The sequence below is a fragment of the Pseudorca crassidens genome, chromosome 15, assembly GCF_039906515.1.
Source record: "Pseudorca crassidens isolate mPseCra1 chromosome 15, mPseCra1.hap1, whole genome shotgun sequence".
NCBI lineage: Eukaryota > Metazoa > Chordata > Mammalia > Artiodactyla > Delphinidae > Pseudorca > Pseudorca crassidens.
Genome location: NC_090310.1, coordinates 83581154 through 83602709, shown reverse-complemented (window position 1 = coordinate 83602709; position 21556 = coordinate 83581154). Strand labels below are relative to the sequence as shown.

Sequence of the window (21556 nt, the reverse complement as noted above, 5' to 3'; positions counted from 1 at the left end):
GAGACAGACCAGCTTTTTAAACACAGGATGGTTTTATCTCCTTGGCCTGTTTATTGCTTAATTCCAAGAAGGCTTTCTGAAGACACAGATGCCTTGAACTAACCTCCGAGCAAGGGGGACTCAGTGTGGTCACGCTCAAAGGATTTTTTTTTTTTCCTCTTTCAAAAATGGAAATGAAAGAACCGAAAGTCTGTAAATTAAATTTTCTGGTTATAATAATGCTTTTGAACCACTGTAAATCATCCTTTTGTTTCTCGGGTTCCCACCTCCCAGCCCCAGCAAATTCCCACAAGGCATCTGGGAATCAAAGAATATTACCCCATAAAAACAAAATCAGGGCCATAGTTCCAGAGACATGGAGGGACGTGGGAGCCACAGATGACGGTGGGGATGGGGGTGGCTGGAGGCACCAGCAGCCTCTACCCTTCACCGGAGCCTAAAGAAAACACGTCAGACTCAGTGTCTAAACAGCAGCTGCAGGAAAAGGTCTGGCTCTGAGGTGACTGCAGTCTCTGTAACTTCTTTGATGTCTGGGAACATCATGCTTCCTGGCTTTGCAACTGCAGATCGCTAACTGGGAACACGGTCTTCAGACGTGGCTGGGCAGGGTCTGGCTGGTGAGGATGCTCAGCTTCAGACCAGAAGAAATGGACGAGCACCCAGCAACACCGAGTCTGAACTCTGCTTGGGGACAGAGGCCCAGGCTGGTTTGGGCTGAGTTCTCTTGGCTCTAAGAATTAGGCATCTGCTTAAGTCAACCCAGGGAATATGTTGGTATCGTAAAGACACTCGTGTCCGGGGATCTGGGCACAGGGAACCATCAGACCCCAGGAAAAACTGGAGTTAGAAGTTATTTCTGGAGTTAAGCAGCCCAGATGCTCTTGAGATTCACCTCAGGGCCTTTGCACTGGCTGTTGCCGCTACCAGGAGCAACTGTTCCCTGTTTGTCACATGCCTGACTTCTTCTCAGACATCTGCTTTTCAGACAGGTCTCCCCCTTCTGTTTCCCTCAGCCTCTCTCTTGGCTCTGTTTTCCTCTTTGGAACTTCTCACTCACTCGTTTCTCGTCTGACCCCCCCCAACTAGAATATAAGAAATTTTGAATGTCTTTCCACAGCTGCTACCTCAGGGCCTGTATAGAGACTGCCACATGGTAGAAACTAAATACATATATGCGAATGAATCATGAATAAATAAAGTCTCAGGGCTGCCAGGTACAGTCACTCAGGGTGTGCACTGCACAAGTCCAGAGGTCACCACTCGCAGACAAGGATGGGCATGGTGATCCAAGGGAATGTAGTGCACAACCTCTACCTCTGGACATGGAGGCCCAGAGCTCCTTTGCAATGCCGGCTTGCTCACAGCCCATCATGGCTGTGTTCACTTCACTTTCTACCTCCTGACCTGGACTCACTCCCATTTTCTCATGATAGGCCTCATTTTTCTGGAATTTTCTACTTTGAATACTCAAGAGAGTGAATCTGATAAGCCTGGCTAGTGTCTTGCTCTAAGCCATGTCATTGATCACTCTGGCCAGCATGGAATGGTGGCCCTTAGGTGGCCTCCTCTAGCCTAATCATCTCTGGCTAGAGAAGGGACAGGGTTGCCTGTGGTGGGCACTCGGGCCCATGGAGGTACTTCACACAACATCCCAGCCAGGTGGTACTGTTATTAAACCTATTTTACAGGTGAGGAAGTGGGCTCAGAGCCTGATATCGGGCCATCTGAGCTCATGTTTGATTTTATTGCTTTGTGGTAGTGCAACCCTGGGAAAACTGCTTACCCTCTCTGAACCTCAGTTTCCTCATCTGTAAAAAGGACTGATTTCAGAATACTGATTTCCAAAGTGCTATGACGACTAAATGCGGACATGCAGGCAAAGTGCCTGGAAACCTAGACTATTTAGCTATTGTCGATAAGAATGTCTGGAAGTGTGTTTTCCTTCCATCGGACACGGAAGTGCTTCACACTCTTGTCTGCAGTGCTGCTGGGGGCGGGCAGCTTGTACACACTCAGAACATTGGGTAAAAATGGGAAAAGTTGGCTTTTAGGGTTTGTGTCTCCAGGACTCAGTTGTCTGGGGACACGAGCCCTTGGATGAGAAAAGGAAACCGCACTCGAATACTTGAACATGTTGCTTTTCTAATGTGTAGCCACTGTTGAGGTGGTTTTGTCACCTGACCTCCCCTGTGATGCTGGGCTATAAGGTGACATTAAGGACGGTGCCTCGGGGACAGGGTACCAGTGACAATGCCAGCTCCTGATTCTGAGTCCGGCAGTGTTCCTGACAGAAACCAAGAATTGCTCTCAGGGAGTGCATTCATTTACTCAGCAACTATTTGTGAGTGTCAACTATATACGAGACGCTCTTCTGGGGTCTAGTGAACAAATCAGACCAAAATCTGCACCCACATTCCAGTGGGGGAGAGAAACAATAAACATGTGACTATATAATATTTCTGGTGGTGGTAAGTGTTATAGAGAAGAAGCATTGAGAGGAGGAAAGGAAGGCAGGAGTGGGGAGAGATTGATTCTGGTAGGGTGGGCGGGGAAGGCTTCAATGACATTTGAGCAGAGACTTCTTAAAAATATTTTTTCCATTTCTGTAATTTTATTTAAATTAAATTAAATTAATTTATTTTTTGGTCTGCGTTGGGTCTTCGCCGCTGCGTGCGGGTTTTCTCTGGTTGCGGCGAGTGGGAGCTACTCTTCGTTGCGGTGCGCGGGCTTCTCATTGCGGTGGCTTCTCTTTGTTGAAGAGCATGGGTTCTAGGCCTATGGGCTTCAGTAGTTGCAGCACGTGGGCTCAGTAGTTGTGGTGCACTGGCTCAGCTGCTCTGTGGCATGTGGGATCCTCCCAGACGAGGACTCGAACCTGTGTCCCCTGCATTGGCAGGCGGATTCTTAACCACTGCGCCACCAGGGAAGTCCTTTGAGCAGAGACTTGAAGGAGGCGAAGGAGGGAGCCGTGGGGATATTGGCAGATGAGCCTTCCAGGCAGATGGTGCAGCAAGTGCAAAGGCCCTGAGGTGGGCATTTTACTACAAGGCAGAACCTAGGACACAACTGATGCTTCTTGCTTTACCCAGAAGAGCCCCTTAGTGTAGAATTGGCAGACATAAAATACGAAATGTCCAGTTATATTTGAATTTCAGATACTCAATGACTAAGTTTTCGTATAAGTATGTCCCACAGAGTTTGGGACATATTTATATTTTAAAATTAATCATGTGTATCTGAAATTCAAATCTAACTGGGCGACCTATATTTTTATTTGCTAAATCTGGCAACCTTACTCAGCGGTCAGTCATTGTGTGAGCTATGGAAATAAAAGTAGTGGGCTGGCTCTATGGAGAGGTATGGCTGGAAGAAATAAGGGCGTCAGAATCAGGCTGCCCGGGATTTGAATGCTGGCTTTGGCCTTCACTAGCCATGTGGTCTTGGCCAAGGTCTTTGATGTCGGTGCCTCCGCATCTTCATCTGTGAAATGGGAGACAAGCATCTAATTTCAGGGCCATTCGAAGATTCAAGATAACCTGTAATAGGAATTCCCTGGCGGTCCAGCGGTTAAGACTGGTGCTCCATGGCAGGGGGCGTGGGTTCATTCACTGGTCGGGGAACTAAGATCCAGCACGAAGTGCGGCGTGGCCAGAAAAAAGAGATAATCTGTAATGTGCTCAATTAATGTCATTAATGTAACTCTCGTTAGTGTTAGCTGTGTCATTAATGTAACTCTCGTTAGTGTTAGCTGTGTCATTAATGTTACTCTCATTAGTCTCACTGTGTGATATATGAGCTGAAATCTGTTAATCTTCCCAAATTATCTTTTTACATGAGTCAGGACTAACCTATTTAGAGTGAGGCTGTGCCTGGTAGGGGAGATAATAAAGATAAAACCCAAAGTAGAAGACAGAATAATTAAAAAACAAAAAAGGGGGGTCAGAAACAGAGTGAGGGAGGGAAGAGAAGGAAGAAGAAACAGGGACGGAGAGAAGCATGGTGCGGGGCAGTGAAGAGCTCCCAGGACCCTGAAGGCCAGGGGCCCCAGTTCGAATCCCAGCTCTGCCCTGACTTGCTATAGGGTTTTCAGCCCCACAGTTTTCTTCTGGGTCTCAATTTCTCTATCTTCAGGATGAAGGAAATGAACCCCACACCGGGAGGACTTTGGTTGTAACTTACTGGAAACTCAGTATACAGCGGCTTAAACTATCAAATGTCTTTTTCAATAAACAAAGAAATAAACTTCCAGCATAAGTACGTCCCAAATAACACATAGGACATACTTAAACTAAAAATTATTCCTTGTTTATCTGAAATTCAAATTTAACTGGGCATCCTATATTTTTATTTGCTAAGTATAGCAACCCTAGACCCCTTTCTTGCTCTATTGAACCAGAGAAGCTCTGTTTCTGTTTTCTGTGTTGAGCATCTGTGAAAAGCTTCTTGACCAAAAGTTTCAGCTGCTGAAAAAAAGAGAAGGTCTGTAAGCTTTAGATCAGCATGATTTCCACGGCCCCTCCCAGCTCCCTGATGCTGTATTCTGCAGGGTTCATAGCTGTGGGCAACAGAAACCATCTGGGGCTAACTGGTGCAGAAAAAGTGCTCAACAAAGGATCATGAGAGGCTTACAGGAGGCCCAGAAAGGCCAGGGAACCAGGCTTGGGGGCTCTGCAGCTGGGAAGATGCCCCCCAAATGCTCTGCAGGATAATAGCTTCTGGGGTGGGTGCCTCTGACTGGCTGAGACTTGATCACATGCCAATGCTCTGTCTGCAAAGCAAGCTGGGACAGTGCATGTCAGGGTGTTCAGCTCCTATTTGGGGATGGGGGGGCAGGGGCTGCTTCCCAAGATGGGGAATTCCCAAATATAAGAAAAGGTTCAGGGACTTCCCTGGTGGCGCAGTGGTTAAGAATCCGCCTGCCAGTGCAGGGGACACGGGTTCGAGCCCTGGTCCAGGAAGATCCCACATGCCACAGAGCAACGAAGCCCGTGCGTCACAACTACTGAGGCTGCGCTCTAGAGCCCGTGAGCCACAACTACTGAGCCCACGCACCACAACTACTGATGCCCGCGCGTCTAGAGCCTGTGCTCCACAACAAGAGAAGCCACCGCAATGAGAAGCCCGTGCACCACAATAAAGAGTAGCCCTCGCTCGCTGCAACTAGAGAAAGCCCATGCGCAGCAAAAAAGACCCAACACAGACAAAAATAAATAAAAAAATTTTTAAAAAAGGGTTCAGATGTAGCTGGTAGGAGGGAGGTGCTTGGAAGCAACAATGACCAACACTCTTGCTCCTAAAGAAAGAATTCTGAGTTTTGATGTTTCTGGGTGAATTTTCTGACCTGGGCGGGAGGGTGAGTTTATCCAAAAATCAGTTAGAGCGGGAGTGCCAGGGGGAAGCGACTCTGGAGAGGGTGAGGGTCTGACTTTGCCTGGAGGCGAGGGAGTGGCAGGTTCTGTCCTTTCCGCCTCTCACTCAGTGTTCCTGGAACAGTGAGTTAAATGGAGCTGCTTAGAGATGCCCCAGCCTCGGTGGTCCTTTGGCTTGGGGCAAGGGGAAGGCTGGGTTAGCCCTTCAAATCCAGCAGAGCCCGTTATAAGGCCAGAAGCAAACTGGGTTCCTGGATCAGACTGGTAGATGGGTTTTCTTTGGTCTAACAGTTCAAAAACAAGTGGAATTAGTTGCCAACAAATGCACATTGAGAGTTTTCACATACAAACCCGGATTTCCAGCTTCTCTTGAGAATTAGGACCATCTGGTAACATTGGGATCCAATTCCTGGATGGCATCACCCATGGTAATGTGGTTTCCAGGTCACCTTGGTCCCTACCCCTCCCCTGTTGTATCGGGGCCCCGGGTCCCTCGCCACCTGTCAGTATGTCTGTGCTTATGGTCCCCTTTAGAGGAAAGTTAGCTGTAACTTCAGACATGTACAGCCTTGCCCCTCAGTGTAGAATCCTCAGACCAGCAGCATCGGTCCCCCCTGGGGACTGGGTCAAAGTGCAGAATCTCAGGCACCACTGGGACTGGCCGTGTGGGAATCTGCATTTTGACAGCTCCCCAGGGGTGTGTGTACAGTCCGGATGGAGAAGTGTGGCTTCAGGATCAAGCAGGGGGGGAAAGATCACGAAACCACCAGACGGTGAGGAGTCTGGGCTGTGTAGACGGATGTGGCTTTGGATAAGGGTTCCGTCGTAGATGAGCTGTGTGACTTTGGGCAAGGCGCTCTCGGAGTCTCGATCTCCTTCCTGCGGTCTGAGAAGCCGAATGGGGCCTTCTGTGCCGGAGGGTGACATGAGCTAAGGCAGCACTGGGCTTAGCAGGTGCCTGGCAGAAGGGAAAGCCCTGGACTTGTCAGCAGCTCTTATTCATGTCTGGGAGGGAGGAAAGGGCTCCCTCTAAAGCCGAATTGAGAATCGTTAAGTTCTCAAAACCAAATCAGGTTTCCTCCAATCGGAAGAACTAACAGCCATGCTGGTAATAAACAAAACCGCAGCTTCCCACTAGCTGTTTGGGAGACCCTGAAATCCCTCCTTGGGCATCAGCTTTCTCTGGAGGTGTGTGTGTGTGTGTGACTGCCACGTGTATTTAAGACTGATAAAAACTGTTTAGTATCTTACTCCTCTGTTTAAAAAATTGTGCAGAGCAAGTCCCAGCATGAGCGAGCATGAGTTTATCTCCAGTGCAATGAGGGATTTGCACGGAAAGCAACATTGAATTATAGGTGTGCTAAAATCATTTCCTCTCTAGGGTAGATCTCTTTGCACACAAGGATTTTAAAGCCTGTGCGTGAGAAGGCTCTCGGCCCCTCTTCCCTACTGGGGTCTGAGGCCGAGGTCGTCAGGCCTTGGCCAGGTGGGTGGACAGAGGGAGCAGCCCTCAGGCTCCCTTGGCTGTGTAGGGCGCCCCCAGGGAGCCCTCAGGCCTGCTGCGCTTCCTCCAGGGCAGATGGTATAAGAGTTCTGCCCATGAAGATGAGGTCCCTATCTCCCGCTGAATGTGCGTGTCAGCAGAATTCTTTTCTTCTTTTTATTGCTTTGGAGACATATGCTGACTTGGTCAAAATCGCTTCAGCAAGATGTGACTGATGATGTATGAAATGAAAACTGCTTACCCAGTGCTGGGAGGCCGGCGAGTGAGGGCTGTGGACACTCGGCCGGGGCTGGCCAGACACAATAACACCCCTCACGTTTCCAGGCCATCTTTCATCTGGGAGAAGCTGGCCCTGGGGTGGAGCAGATTGGGGAGATCGGGTTACCGCCCAGGAGTCCAGTGCTGGGTGCCCCGGCTTGGGGAACCACAGCTGGGGTCGGGTGGCTGGGGGCTGTCTGCTGGGGAAATGAGATAGGCCCCAGGGAAGTTCCTGGGCCCCGGATGGCATGGGGCAGGAGGAGGGGGGAGCTGGGGGACAATGAGACGGATCAGAATGCGGGGATCCCCCTTTCATCTCTGATCCCTTCTCCCTCTCTGCCCTGCTCTCTCCTGCTCTCACGCTCTTGCCCCTGCCCTGGATCTCTCCTAGTCAGGATACATTTGCTTTCCTCTGTTTGGCCAAAAAACAGACCATCATGAAAAGTTGCATTGTTATTTTTAAGCTTAGGAGGCTTTCCTGTTAACATATTTTCCTTTTCATCCAGATGGTAACTAACATCTATCAAATGCTTTCTCTGTGCCCCAGGCACCTTGCGAAGTCCTTTACATGAGTTGAATTAACTTCTGAATCCTCCCAGCAACCCTAGGAAACAGGTGCTATTTGTCCCCCCATTATACAGATGGGGGAACTGAGGCACAGAGAGGTTAAACCCCTGGTACATGGCTGCAAGTGGCAGGGCTGACGTGTGAACCCAGGCTGCCAGCTCCCACCCAAGACTTTCTCTAAACAATCTCGAAGCCTTTGCTGGTGGCCTCCGCTCCCAAACCAGCATCTGATGTGCTTCCAGGCAGATATTCTTGTTTGCATGAGTGCATTCATTCATTCAGCGATCAAGCAAGCATTCAGTGGGGGCCTGGTGCAGCCTGGGGGACTCCTTTAAGGGAGGAAGCAGGGAAAATAAAGAGCCCCCCAACCCCCGGCGTGAATCACAGGAAAAATCAGGTTAAATAGGGGGTGGTGGGAGTTCAGAGGGAACCTGGTCTCTTCCGGGTCTCAGATATGGAAAGCGTATCGTCTCCGTCTCGCAGGGGAAAAGATGGCATAGCAGAGCAAGGGGGTGGGGTGAGGGCTCACAAGATGCCTTAGCCTGGTGCCTGCGCAGTCAGCCCTCAGTCCCCTGTGCTCTTCAGGTATTGGCTGTGCTTCCTGCTCTTCACTCAACAGGTACTTCCTGAGCGCCTGCTGTGTGCCAGGCTCGGGTGAGAGGCACAGAAGGCCTTCCCCTGACCGAGGGCGAACAGCGCAGACGCCAGCCAATCAGTTGTTTTCGTTGTAGACTGGTAGCACCAATACCTGCGGCCTCCACCCCCAGCCTCACTTGCTTGTTAAAATCCCCCCCAAGAGATTTGACAGTGGATTAAAAAGCAGAGAAGGCTGCTGCAGAGGAGTAGTATTTCAGACTGGACGAAAGTAACCTACTTCATCCAAGCTGGCATTGGAGGTGGCATAGCAGTTGCAGTGGCTTTGCCCCTGGAAGGCCAACCCCGGGGGCACAGGGAGCTCTGGGGAGACAGAGCCTGGTGGCCGTTCCTCGCTCTGCAGGGCCTGTGTTGCACTTGCTGCTCTCCCTGCCTGGGATGCCTCTCCCTGGCAAAGCCATGTCTTTCTCATCCTTCCAGGACTCAGGTCAATGGCATCTCCTCCAGGAGATCCCCTTCCCACCTCCCTCCACCTCTCCCTGTTTATTCACTCCTTCACTCTATCACAGGCTGACATGATCTGGGTTGCATATGCTCTGGTGGACACTGGACCAGCCAGTGCCCCTCTGACTGCCTCAGCAGGTCCCTGTGTTGGTTCTCACTCTCCACAGTGCCCACCCGGGGCTCTCCCCCTCGACCCTCCTGTGTGCCCCGCTTGGCCTGGCTCCAGCAGGTGAGCGCACTGCATCCTGCCTGAGAGAACCAATGGCCGAGCATAGCCTCCCCTCCCACCCCTAAACCATGTATCAGCTTCCCGCTTTGTCTCCCCTGGCCTGAAAGCCAGCTTCGTGGTGGAGGCCACTGGGTGAGCTCACTCTCTCCTGTCCCCTCCAGCCCAGCACTGTGCTGGCACTGGGATGGGCCACATAATTTGCAGGGCCCAGTGCAAAATGAAAGCGGGGACCCTTTATTCGTAGATCACGAAGAGCTGCAATGTGGCCATAGCAGAGCATTAAGCCAGGTGTGAGCGTGGGGGCCTGGGCACCTACCGGGTCACACGCCCGTGGAGCCCACCCTGCGTGACGCCCAGGAAGTGCTCAACAAACCTTTGTTGAAGGAAGGCGGCAGTGGAAGAAGGCAGGTGGAGGGGGCTTTCACAGTGCCTTGATTGACAGGTGGGCAGAGGCCCAGCCCTGGGCCGGGGGCCCAGGACCCGCTCCACCTCACAACCTGGAGCCTGTGTAACAGGGCTGGGATGTGATTGAAATGGCTAGGACCCACAGCCTTGCATCTCTCTTCTCCTCACCTGGCCTCTGGCCTCTCCTGTCTCCACCCATGTGGACCCTCAGGCTGCCATCTTGTCCAGAAGCCCCCAAAAGGCTGCATGGCAGAACCACCTATGCTGCAGAAAACTCCAGAAGATCAGGTTCCTCTTTACCAGCCCTGGAGCTTCTGCCTCCCCCAAGTGAGGCTTAGCCAGATCCCTCCCCCTAAAGGACACCCCTGTCCCCAAACTCAGCCCTTCACCTTTCATCCCAGAGTCCCTCTGGTCACCCTTCATCTAGCCCATCATCGGGCAACCACTGGTTTGTGGGTTTGCCTCCTTGGGGCGGGAAAGGGCGGAGGCAAGATTGAACTTGATCACGGTACTCACTGCCACTCTGAGTCAAGTGTTATTTTGCTCCCAGTTTTACAATGAAACTGAGGCTCTGAAGAGCAGTAGTTTACTCAAGGTCCCACAGCGGGTTCTGGGTTGTCTGGGGCGCCTGTGTGCCATGCCCGATGTGAGCTGGGCCCCAAGTGGGCAGCTCAGTGTCATTCGTGGGATGAATGAATGAGGGGACGGAAGAAAGGAGGCCAGGAGCATCTGGTGAGGTCTCAGGCACAGACACTCAGAGGTGAACTGGATGCAAGGCCAGCTGTGCGCTTCTCAGGTGTGGCCAGGCAGGGGCTGGTGGAGAAGGTCAGACAGTGACCGAGGGAGTTCCGTGGTGGTCCAGTGGGTAAGACTCCACGCTCCCAATGCAGGGGGCCCGGGTTTGATCCCTGATCGGAGAACTAGATTCCACATCCGCGTGCATACCGCAACTGAGAGTCCACATGCTGCAACTAAGAGTTCGCATGCCGCAACTAAGAAGTCCGCACGCCACAGCTAAAGATCCTGCATGCTGCAACTAAGACCCGGCGCAACCAAAATAAATAGATAAATTAATAAATAAATGAGTATTTTTTTAAAAAAGAGGCAGTTCCGGGCCGGGATATCTGGTCTCAGGCTGAGGAATGGTTGGGCCCCCAAGGAGGGAGGTGGGGAGGATTTCTCCAGCTCACACAATTTCAGTCATCCAACAAATAACGACTGTGCAGCCACAGTGGCTACCAGGCCCTGGGCTCAAGGACATCTGAGAGAGTCCCACCTCGGCCCCCAGGGAGCTCTGTTTCTAGTGGGAAGGCAAGACAATAAAGAAGGTACGAATAACTCAGTAATGCCAGACGGTGGGAGGAGGAGTTAAGGAAAATAGAACAGGTGTGCGCGGGGGTGACGAGGGGAAGGGACCTTATCTCCGACGGTCTGGGAGGAAGTGGCACCTGAGTGGCACCTGGAGGTGGAGGCTTGGCCAGATGGCAGGGGTGGGGAGGGAGACTGGGAGGGGAGAGAGTTCCAGGCAGAAGGGCTGGCAAGTGCAAGAACAAGCTGGCAACAAGTTCGGGGAGGGATCCGCGTGTCTGGAGTAAGGCGGGGAAGGGGGGGCAAAAGGCGAGAGGGGCTCGGGTGCCACCTCCGCCAGGAAGCCTTCTCGTATCGCCGCGCTTCCTCCACGCTCCCCCAGCTTGCTCTACCGCAGCGCAAATCCCATGGGTGCCGCTCAGGCCTCCTTCCCTGTCCGGACTACGAGTGCGGAGAAAGCAGGGCCGGCTCGGATTCCTCTCTCCGCATCCCCGCGGCGCCCGGCCCGGCGCTGGGCACCCTGTGGGCACTGGGTAAATATTTGCAGAGCGCACTAGAAGGAATGAATGAACCCATTGGGCGCCGCTGGGGGGAGGGCGGGGCCGAGGGCAGGTGGGAGGCCGCCGACGCGGGAGGGGCCCTCGGAAGCCCGTCCTCCTCCTCCCCCTCCCCCTCCCAGGCCCCAGCGCGCACCACTCTGGGGCTCCCGAGGCGGCCTCTAGTGCGATCAAGGGCGCGCAGGGCTGGGAGAGCGACCTGGGGCCCCTCTTCTGGGCGCCGGAGTTCGGAAGAGGGTGGGTCCCCGCCGCCCAAGAGCAAGAGCGCGAGAAGAGCCGGAGGAAGGAGCGCCCGCTCGCCCGCCGCCTCGCTGCCACCCCGGCGCTCGCTCTCCCGGCTCCTAGGTTTGCTGGCTGCTCCTCCCACCCGCGCCCGCCTCTTTGCTCGCGCTCTCGCTCGCTCAAGCCGGTTTCCGAGCCCCACGGTGCGCCCGGGCGAGTGCGGGGCGAGGGGCCCCGGGGCCAGCGCCGAGCCGGGGGCGGGGGTCCGGGCAGAGCGCAGCCGGCCGGGGAGGGGCCATGTCCGGCGCGGGCGCAGAGGGGCCCGTCTACAGCAAGTGACCGAGCGGCGTGGACGGCCGCCTGCCCCGCTCCGTCACCTGGGGCGGCTCGGGCCCCGGTGCCGGGTGCCCGGAGCCCGGGTCGCGCGTAGAGCCGGCGCGATGCACGTGCGCTCGCTGCGCGTCGCGGCGCCCCACAGCTTCGTGGCGCTCTGGGCGCCCCTGTTCCTACTGCGCTCCGCCCTGGCCGACTTCAGCCTGGACAACGAGGTGCACTCAAGCTTCATCCACCGGCGCCTCCGCAGCCAGGAGCGGCGGGAGATGCAGCGCGAGATCCTCTCCATCTTGGGCTTGCCCCATCGCCCGCGTCCCCACCTCCAGGGCAAGCACAACTCGGCGCCCATGTTCATGCTGGACCTGTACAATGCCATGGCGGTGGAGGAGGGCGGCGGGCCCGACGGCCAGGGCTTCTCCTACCCCTACAAGGCCGTCTTCAGTACCCAAGGCCCCCCTCTGGCCAGCCTGCAAGACAGCCACTTTCTCACCGACGCCGACATGGTCATGAGCTTCGTCAACCTCGGTGAGTGAAGGCGGGAGGGAGGGGTGCGCGTCTCGGCCAGGAGTCGCTTTGGGACAGGGAGGGCGCCGCGTCTTGCATCCAGCCCGCCCATCTTTCCACTCCCGGTAGTTTTCAAAACGGCAGTGCCTGGCCGAGGGTCTTCCACCCCCCTGCCTTAGTGGACCCCAAGCTGCGCGCGCCCCAGGTAGGGCGAGCCGGGCTCATCTGGCCTGTGGGAGTGCGGGGGAAGTAAGGACCGGTCTGAAGCCTGCTCTGGGTTTAGTCGGCGACTGCACCTCTGGGGCGGGAGGCGCCGGGCGGGCCGCGGCTCAGTTCAAAGCGCGGGGCTCGGTCATGTGAGCTGTGCCTGTACGGCTGGGCCCGCGCTACCTGGATTTAAAGGGCCCTGCTCCGCGAAGCTGACTTCCCGCCCTTTCTGAGCCCCTCTCTGCCCTGCCTGGCCCTGGCATCGCGGGCGTTGCGCTCCCTTCCCCGCCCTGGCAAGCCCTACCTGTCCCCTCGCGGTGCGCCCGCCGTAGCGTGCTGCGCGCCCCGAGCGCCTCGGGGCCCCTTTCCTGACCGCTGGGCGCCCCTCTCGCGCTCAGCTCTCCTGGCTGGAGCTGGGGGAAAAAACGTTGCCATTGCGACCTTTCTATTTTAAATATTTAATGATAGGTCCCGGACTGGCAGAATCCATTTTCAGCGTTTATCACGTGTGGCGCGCAAACCACGGCTTCTGGCTATTGGGTGGCGAGGGATCTCCCAGCAGACGCCGCCGGGGGAGGCTAGGGGACCCGGCTTCCGACTGGAGCCGCGACGGCCCCGGGGATCGGAGGCTGACGCTGCGGCGGGGGTGGTGCCCTCGCTCCATCTGTGCACATTCACCAGACTTGCTCAGACTAACCCCCGACTGCGCGCTATAGAGCTCATGATCAAATATTTGGTTTCTGAGATAACACGCCCCGATAGCGCTGTTTCCCGAGCCGCTTTCATTCTACAAGTGTCACTTGCTGCGAAAATGCGAACGAAGTCAAGACAGCAAACTCACGCCCACCGGCGCTGTGTCAACAGGGAAATAATGATCCTGAAGCCCCCCGCGGGGCACCTGGGGCGTGGATGGAGGGCGCCGGGAAGCGCGGATCAACCTTAATGCTTCCCGCGCCAGATAAGGTCCCTGGAGTTACCGGGACGCCATTGTCTGTCCTTAATAATAGCCCAAAATCAAATAGTGAAACGAGTTTCAGCGAGCAAGGGGTGGGAGGTTTAGATGCCAAAATGACTTCAAGAAAGTTTAAATTATACTAGGCAGCCTGTTAGAATGAGACAGCTCCATATGTCCTGATTTAGAACAATCTCCAAGATGTATGGGGTGGAAAAAAGCAAGGTGCAGATCAGTGAGGTTACATACGTGCTTGTATATCATGCTTTCCCACTGGAGGAAGACGCCATGGATTGGAAATAGATTTTATGGGGGCAGGGCAGAACTGGGGCTGGGGCCTTAGGGATTTGGGAGCTGGGGCCTGATTTTTCATTGTCTGCAGTTTTGTGTATGATTTTTTTTCCATGTGTATTTGTGACCTATACTAGAAGCTAAAGAAAAATCCCAAATACGTACATATAAATAAATTAATTAAAGCAGAGCTGTGTCTCCATCCTGAAGCCAGGGGTTAACCAGGCCCTTTCTCTGGCTGGGGATTTATGGTATCTTCTGTTCTGTCGGATACCTGTGACTCCCAGTGAATGCCAGCAGGTCCCATTGGCGGCCTTCAGAGCCTGGCTGAGGTCATTAAAAAGGTATTTGTAAGCCCTGGCTTCTGTGGAGGGCTCTGCAAACGCAGTGCAGAAAGCACCCCGCTGCTTATGGACCAACCGCGTGGCCAGACACGGGCTCCTCCCATGCCCGAAAAGGACCAGGTTGCCAACTGGGCACCTCTGGGAAACTTGGGGCAGGGCTGTTTGCTGCCCCTTGGTAGGGGGGAGCAAGCTGGGACTTGTTTGGGAAGACCACAGCTGGGTGGTTTTCCTCCTCTGGCTGTACACACACCTTTCAACCCGTTAGTCCCATTTCTTTCATCTTGAAAAGACAAAGACCGGCTTGTCTGAGCCTCTTAATCAGTCAGGCTGGCTTTGGGCTTTGTGGGACAGTCCTGACTTTCTCAGGTCTTGCTTTCTGGAGCATCACTCCAAATTAGATGGCAGAGTGGCTTTTAACAGAGAGCACTGACCTTGTTTGCTTTCTTTCTCAGTCCCTAAAACTTTCTCGGTAATTAGTTGGGTGAAGACCTGGACCGCAGTTGGGCAAGACTCTTCCTGTAGATGTTTCTAAGGTTGCCCTTTAATTTCTGCTCGGCAGCAGCATGGGAATAAACCGCCTGTCCCTTCCATTTTGTGGGGTTCTGGGATTTTGCCGCAGGAGGGGCCGGGGGGTAGCAGTGGGGTTGGAGGGGGCGTGTAGGAGACCTGCTTGGAAGCTGAGAAAAAGCACACGATTTTTCCTTGGATTGCAGATCATACTGACCTGTAACATACAAAGTTTTCTAAAGATGCGTTTAGTCTCATACTTTTACTAAGAGTGAGAAAAACGTCGTTTGTTCATATGCAGCTATTACTTGTTACCTTGCAGGGGACCTGGGGGAGACCTTGAAGGGAGACTGACTTTCTCCACCACCCTCTCCTCCCCTCAAAGCCCCCTCCTCCTTCCACCACCCCCTACTCCCTCATTGCATACCGCTGCTGTCCTGCAGTGCTCTGGGGGACTTCGGCCTGAAGTCTGAAGGCTTTTGCAGAGCTGGTGCGTTTATTCTTCCGTCTGCAGCCAAACTGGTTTTTGTTCCTCTAAGTCGTTCTCCTCAGAATTCAAGCTTTTTGCCAGGCTGAGTGGGATCTAAACTAGAGAGGGAACTAGAGGAGAATTTATGACAAAACCAGGTGCTGAGAATGAGGACCTCAGACCGCACCTTGTGACAAAGACCAGCCTGTACAATAAAGCCCCTGTAATGCTAGCTGAGCTGCCGGAGGGAGACTTACATCTTCCCAGGCTGGGCCTCTTAAGTTCAATGGCCAGATTTGTAAACTGGTTTGGATTAACAAGCCCCCAACTCCTCTGTGCAGACTTAAGTTTGGAATTCAAAACAGGCTACCCTCTCTTAAACTGTCCCCAGGCAATGTGAGTTCTGCAGACTGAATCCCGAAGATAGCTGCCCTCCCCCCGCTTCTTTCTTTGGAGAAGTCCAGCAGCTCCTTTTGGGATCTTCTAAAGAAGCCCCTGGCACTGGGGGTGTGCGATCCACATTTATCTCTGGTCCAGGTTCTGAAGGAACCAAATTTGTTTAATCTTTGAAGCTAAATTGAAAAGAGGGGAAGTTAGAAACCTATCCTTATTGGGCTCAGTGTCTAAAAGTGGCTTTTGTTAATGTAGTCGAGGAGTGGGGAGAAGGCCGTTCAGTTTTACTTTTATTTTATACCATCTGGCGATCCTTTTTGTTGACAAGTGTTTGGCATTAAGATCTCTCCTTTTGCCCCTTCAGAACAGGCCCTACCACTGTAGAGTATTAGAAAAAGATTCTGTTACAGTTTAAAAATTTCCTTCAGGGAGTGCTTGCCGAGGGAGCACAGGCTGCAGGCGCTCGCAGCTGTAACCTGGCTTGTGTTAAAATTTGGAAGGGGCTGCCCCACATTCCAGCACTGGAGTGCCGGCCCTCACTGGTGAGCAGCCAGAGGTTAATATAGATGTCACACAGCCTTCCCTCCTTCTTTCTTTCTTTCTCTCTTTCTGCAGTGTCTTCGCTATAGGAGTGCACCAACAGCTGTGTTTTTAGTAACCCTTTCAACATCACTTCTTTTAAACCTCATTTTCCTGCTTATATAAATCAAAGATCTTCTCCCCCCTCCCCCCAAGGATATATGTGACCCAGGTTTGAACTTTGGGGGGGTCTTTGTATTTCCCTTCTGGAATCAGAGCAGGTTAAGGCCGAAGCCTGGATGCCAGCTCGCGTGGCCAACAGTTTTGGTGTTTATTCCAGAGTTGTCACTTGGTTGTGGGGCGGCCCTTGAAGGGGTAAGGGAGGAGGCCTAGGGAAGCGAAGGGGGGGCTTCTCTGAACGCACAGAGAGAGGAAACAGCTTCTGAGATGCAGCTCCTGCGAGCTTCGGGTCGGGGCCTTCCGTAGCGTCGTAGCCTGTCAAGCCTCTGCCGGGATAAACACAGCTGGCCTGCGAACCCTTGACCAGCAGCGTGCCTGCGATGTGAGCGAATATCACGTGTCCACTGAGCTCGGAGAGGATGATGACTTCATTCCAGGGAGAGCCTCATCTAAGTTGATTGATCACCCCTATCGCTTTAATATCTTTTTTTTCCCCTATTGGGTAAGGTCATATTTGGCCCATTGCAAGAATCAGAGTGTCCTAACACTCCCCCAGTCCCCACCCTTCCCCAGCCTGCCCATCCATTTCACCAGCTGACTATTTTGAATGGAGAGCCCTTTGCACCAAGTGGCTGGCCACGTTCATTCTTTGGCGATCACTCTTCAGACCTAGCTGGGGGCTGTCGGCACGGCTGCTTTTTGGCCGGCCTCTGCTTTAATGCACTCTGGCAGTGTCACCGGGCTTAGGGCACAGGCAGGGATGTGTGGGACCTGTCACGTTATTGTCAGAAGGAATGCACGGATTAGCCTGTAAAACGTGGCGGTGGGAGAGCGCTGCAGCTGTGTACACTTATTATAAAAGATTTAAGTCCCACTGGTAAAATCAGTACGTTGAATTGCATGACCCTCTGCTTTTAATTAGTTTAAGTCAAATGCGCCGGTGCCATTTTGCCCCCTCTCGCCTTCGTGGGGTGAGGAAATACCAATATTTACATAGAAACTCTTAATTTGTGGTAAAAATGATAACACATTTAGCTTTGCACACCCAAAGTGCTCCAACTTGATGGATCCCGGATCAATGTGGAGTCGTGGGGTGATGTCACCTGGGCGAGGGGGCAGGGCGGCCACATCAGTGATGTTTGTCGCCTGGACCCAGGACCCAGGATGTGGTCGCAGGTGCCTGTACCGGTGGGTGCAGTGCGTGAAGAGGCTGGTCTTTCAAGAAACTAGCCGACTCTGTCTTTGCAAGCCAGATACGTTGCGATTCAACCCCATGATGTAAAATCTTTTAAGCATTCTTACAAAATTGTGAAGCGAAGCGGCAGTTGCCTTTCTGGTTGTTTTGCGTCTGTTCTCCCAGCATGCTGGGTCCTTTGTACTGGGCAGCTCAAGGCACAGTACTTTATTTATTCCAGAGCTTCAGATGCTTTTCTTTCCAATTCCTGAAACAGTTTATAGAGGAAGGGGGGTGCTTTCACTGCAAATGATCCCATGTACAACCACAGCTATTATGTGAACCGTTCGGTATTAGCTGTGTGTTCAGCTGCACTTGAAATCTGGGTTTTGCAGCAAATGGCATTTGACAAATAATATTTGACAAAAAATGTGACTTGGTATTTCTTAATATGGAACAGATATTTCCCAGTTAACCTTCTGCGGGGAAAAATTGCTCTAACCCGATGTGAAATGGCAGTGCCGATGAATACCAGGGCTGCCGCTGTGTGCTTCCCCCGCTCTCCAAAGTGGAGTGTTTATGATTTGGGGGCATATTAGCAGTGCATGAGGCTTGACACTTACTTATGTGAAACTCAGAGTAGCATGTGCGATGCCGTCCTTTCAACATTTGTGTCGGGAGGCATTGCTGGGAGCCGAGAAAAGCCTTTGCTGATCCGCGTGGAGTGGATTGAATTAATGACAACTCCAAGAGCACCAGTTTTAGGGTAAATTGCTTTATTGTTTTGGAGCCAGGGTGCTTATAATCCGGTTCCTGTACAAACATGTTTAACGTGTGTTAATGCATTTGCAAACCAGGGCCTCTCAGCACAACCCTGCTTTTCATTAATTGATGTCGGTAGCATGGTACAGTATTTCAAAGAGCTGGCCAAGTATAAACTGTGTTTCCAATTTCCTTCCTTTCCTGTGTTTGGAATGCCAATGTTAATTTGTTCCCATGCAGGAGCAGGGGCTGCCAACTGCGGCTTTCTATAAAGGGCTTCACGGTGAAGGCTTCCAGCCCTCGCTGATGCTTGGGCCTGCCTGGCCAAGTTTCCTGACACTTTGCAGCTAATTCTGGGTGATATATGGAGTGGGGGGTTGGGGGGCTTCACTGCCGTGTAACGGAAGTTCTCGGTGACAGCAGAGGGTGTGACTTGGCAAGAGAGAACAGAATGGCATCCACACTGATTCTCTTTAGACACAGCTTCAACCCATGTGTCTGTTTCCACTATGGTTGCCTATTAGCTGTGTGACCTTGAGCAAGTTACTTAACGTCTCTGAGTTTGTTTCTTCGTCTTAGATATCTGGTTAAGAATCCGCTCCTCCACAGACTCTCATGAAGACAAAATCATATCTCTCTTGGGTAGAGTCGGGCACCAAGTAGGTGCACAATAAATGGTAAACCTTGTTTGTATTTTGGTGGCCAGATCACTATTCACTTCGGTATAATAGTCCAAATTTCCCTTTTTAAGTACTTGATCTTAAAGTACCAAGATTAAGCCACCCATGTTGTTTTAGAGATATGAAGAAAATGACCCCAAAGATGTATATCTTTGTATATATGTGTATCCCCCGCTCCCCAACGACACATGCATTTTCCTCCTCTTCAGAGATCAGTGACATTTGAGCACACCAAACTCATTTGAGGATAAGTAGAGTCTAATGCTGACTTTCTCTTGATTTTAAGCATCTATGGCTATTTAAAAACTTTCCTACTAGGGAACCTAAAACTCGTATGAGGGGTGTACAGGAACTCTCTACTATCCTTGCAACTTCTCTCTGAATCGAAAATTATTCCAAAATAAAAACTTTTAATTTCAGAAACTCGCATTACTGACATATTTCTTCCCACCCCTTCCTGGAAGGTGGTCAAAGTACAAATTGTCTTTTCCTTGATTCAAGGGAGTGACAAGCCCAAAGCATTCATTAACAGACCAGCACAACTTCCCCACTTTTTATGGGAGCAGGTGCAAGACTGCCCGCCCCCCGCTCTCCCAGCTGCGGTTGGGATAACAAAGTCCCAAGTGGATTCAGTGCCTTTAGAAGCCTCTGGAGACCAGAGGATGGTGAAGGCCTCCGGGGCCCGAGTCTCGGGGTGGGCTTTCTCACACAAGGTTTCCCATAAATTCTCTTCAGCTCTTTCTGTACCGTTAGAAAACTCTGACTTAGCGAGTATTAAGGTTCCCACATCTTTGAGGTCACGTGTTATTCTTTCACATCTTTATCTCCCCAGAGTAGCTTTCAAGTTTCACTCTTTTGTTGTCTGGCTTAATTAAATTTGGCTGTGAATAAAAACTTGCACTGTTTCCAAAATTGCGGACTTGCATGTTTTTAAACATTGGAGTTAGGCCTGTACCGTCTTGTAATGCCAGCCTCTCTCTTGCCTTCATGTAGTTTGAAGAAAAAAAAAGAATCCAAGCAGTTAGCATGACCATCTACCTAGAATGGCCCCGGGGCTCGTCTGCCCAGCAATTTAACAACTCACTCAAAGGCAGGAGGGTTTTTCTGTGGTTTCGATGGCTTGTGTTTTGGCCTTTGATAAAGGACTTTTTCTTGACTATTTTCTCAGACATTCTCCCCGTCCCGCTCTAGCACTGCCTTGCAGAATTCTCATGGCACAGAAGGTACTCGCACATTGGCAGCTTGCGTGCGTGCAAGGGGTGAGGATGTTCCACGGCAGCGTCTTCAAGTGTGTTTTGAACTTGCATCCCCGCTAGGAAACCTTTGAGTACACACCCTAAACAGAAATAGATCGTTTAACTACTCCTGTTTTAGGATGGTGTGCACTTTATAAAACAAAGACTAAAATAGAAGTTTAAGTAGGAGGCACTAAAGATAAAAAAATACAAAATTCTGATGTTCATTAATACACATTTTAACTCATGCATCATTAGTAATTAATGCAAAGATTACAAGTTTAATTCATTAGCAAGACAAATGTAATTTTGCTGTCCCTAAGATTTTCAATGTGATGGAATTTGATCTTTCACAGCTCATGGTTCAACAGTTTGGGGTCAGCGAGCTAAAGGTCTGGTCCTAAATTTTGATTATTTTGATCCTTCGTCTAGTCAGCATCAAGAGTTCACAAAGAGCCCCACAATCTCGGTAGCTTGAAACCACAGAGCTTTGTTGTTCTTTTGTTATGGCTGCATCGTGGGTTGGCAGGGGGCTCTGCACACTGGCCGGGCGGGAGGGTGTTCAGATCTCCAGGCCGATGGAGCTGCCGCCCTCTTGAAAGTCACCAGTTATGGTCCCAAAGGGAAAGACAGTGTGGCTTGTGCACGGGCTTTTCATCTTGCCAGCAGGAAGCTACACGGGCGCTTCTGCCTGCATTGCATTGGTCACAGCCTGTCACATGGTCAGACCTGACCCAAGGAGGCAGGAGATGACAGTCCCACCCCAAGCTTGGAAAGGGGAGCACCAGAAAGCGCCTGGGAAGTGGCACTCATGACGACCACACTGTCGCAGGCGAAGGCTCTCTCACGGGGTAAAACGATGGAAACAGAACAGGTGAATTGCTGGCTGCGTTACTGAAAACAAGGTCTGTGCTTTTCAGTCTCATCCATCAGTTATGCAGAGACGCTTGTTGAAGCCCAGCCAGGAAGTCCCCATCTTCCCTGACGCCCGTCAGTCCTTGAAATTTACTTAGTTGCGATTATAATCTTTCCCGCCCCACGTCCCAGTGGATCCCTCTTGCCCCCCCTAGGTGCTTGCACCCCATTTTGGAGACCAGTGTTTCTAGAATCTTCCTGATCACTGAGGTATTCACGTGGTTCAACAAGAATAACCACTTCTCTCCATTCCTACTTGTAAAATGACTCGCCTCTTTAGGACTTGTCTTTCAGCAAAAGCACGCTTCGGCGGCACTCGGGTTCACTACCCAGAGAATTAAGGAGCCTGACTCTGGCCCCAGCTCAAGAGGCCCTTGCCCTAGCCGGGGTCTGTCCGGGCTGTGCAGGTGACTGTCTTGTCATGAGGTCTTGCTTTTTCTTCCTGGGCTTCAGAGGCACTTCCTCGTCCAGGCAGGATCTTGCAAGGCTGAACCTAGAAACTGAATTCAGAGACTCCTTCATTATCTAAATGCATCGCTGAAGTAAATCACAGTGATCACGTGGGAGGGTTGTG

General features: G+C 52.0%; 1 protein-coding gene across 3 annotated transcripts in view; it reads left to right on the top strand.

The window, feature by feature from the left end:
• The first annotated feature begins 11414 nt into the window (after positions 1 to 11414).
• The window catches only part of BMP7 (bone morphogenetic protein 7), a 91240-nt gene continuing 81098 nt past the window's right edge, over positions 11415 to 21556 (top strand). For all 3 annotated transcript variants that reach the window (XM_067708578.1, XM_067708577.1, XM_067708579.1), the window contains exon 1: positions 11415 to 12375. In XM_067708578.1, the coding sequence (XP_067564679.1) occupies positions 11958 to 12375 (418 nt within the window). In that variant the 5' untranslated portion in view covers positions 11415 to 11957. The remainder of the gene's footprint in view (positions 12376 to 21556) is intronic.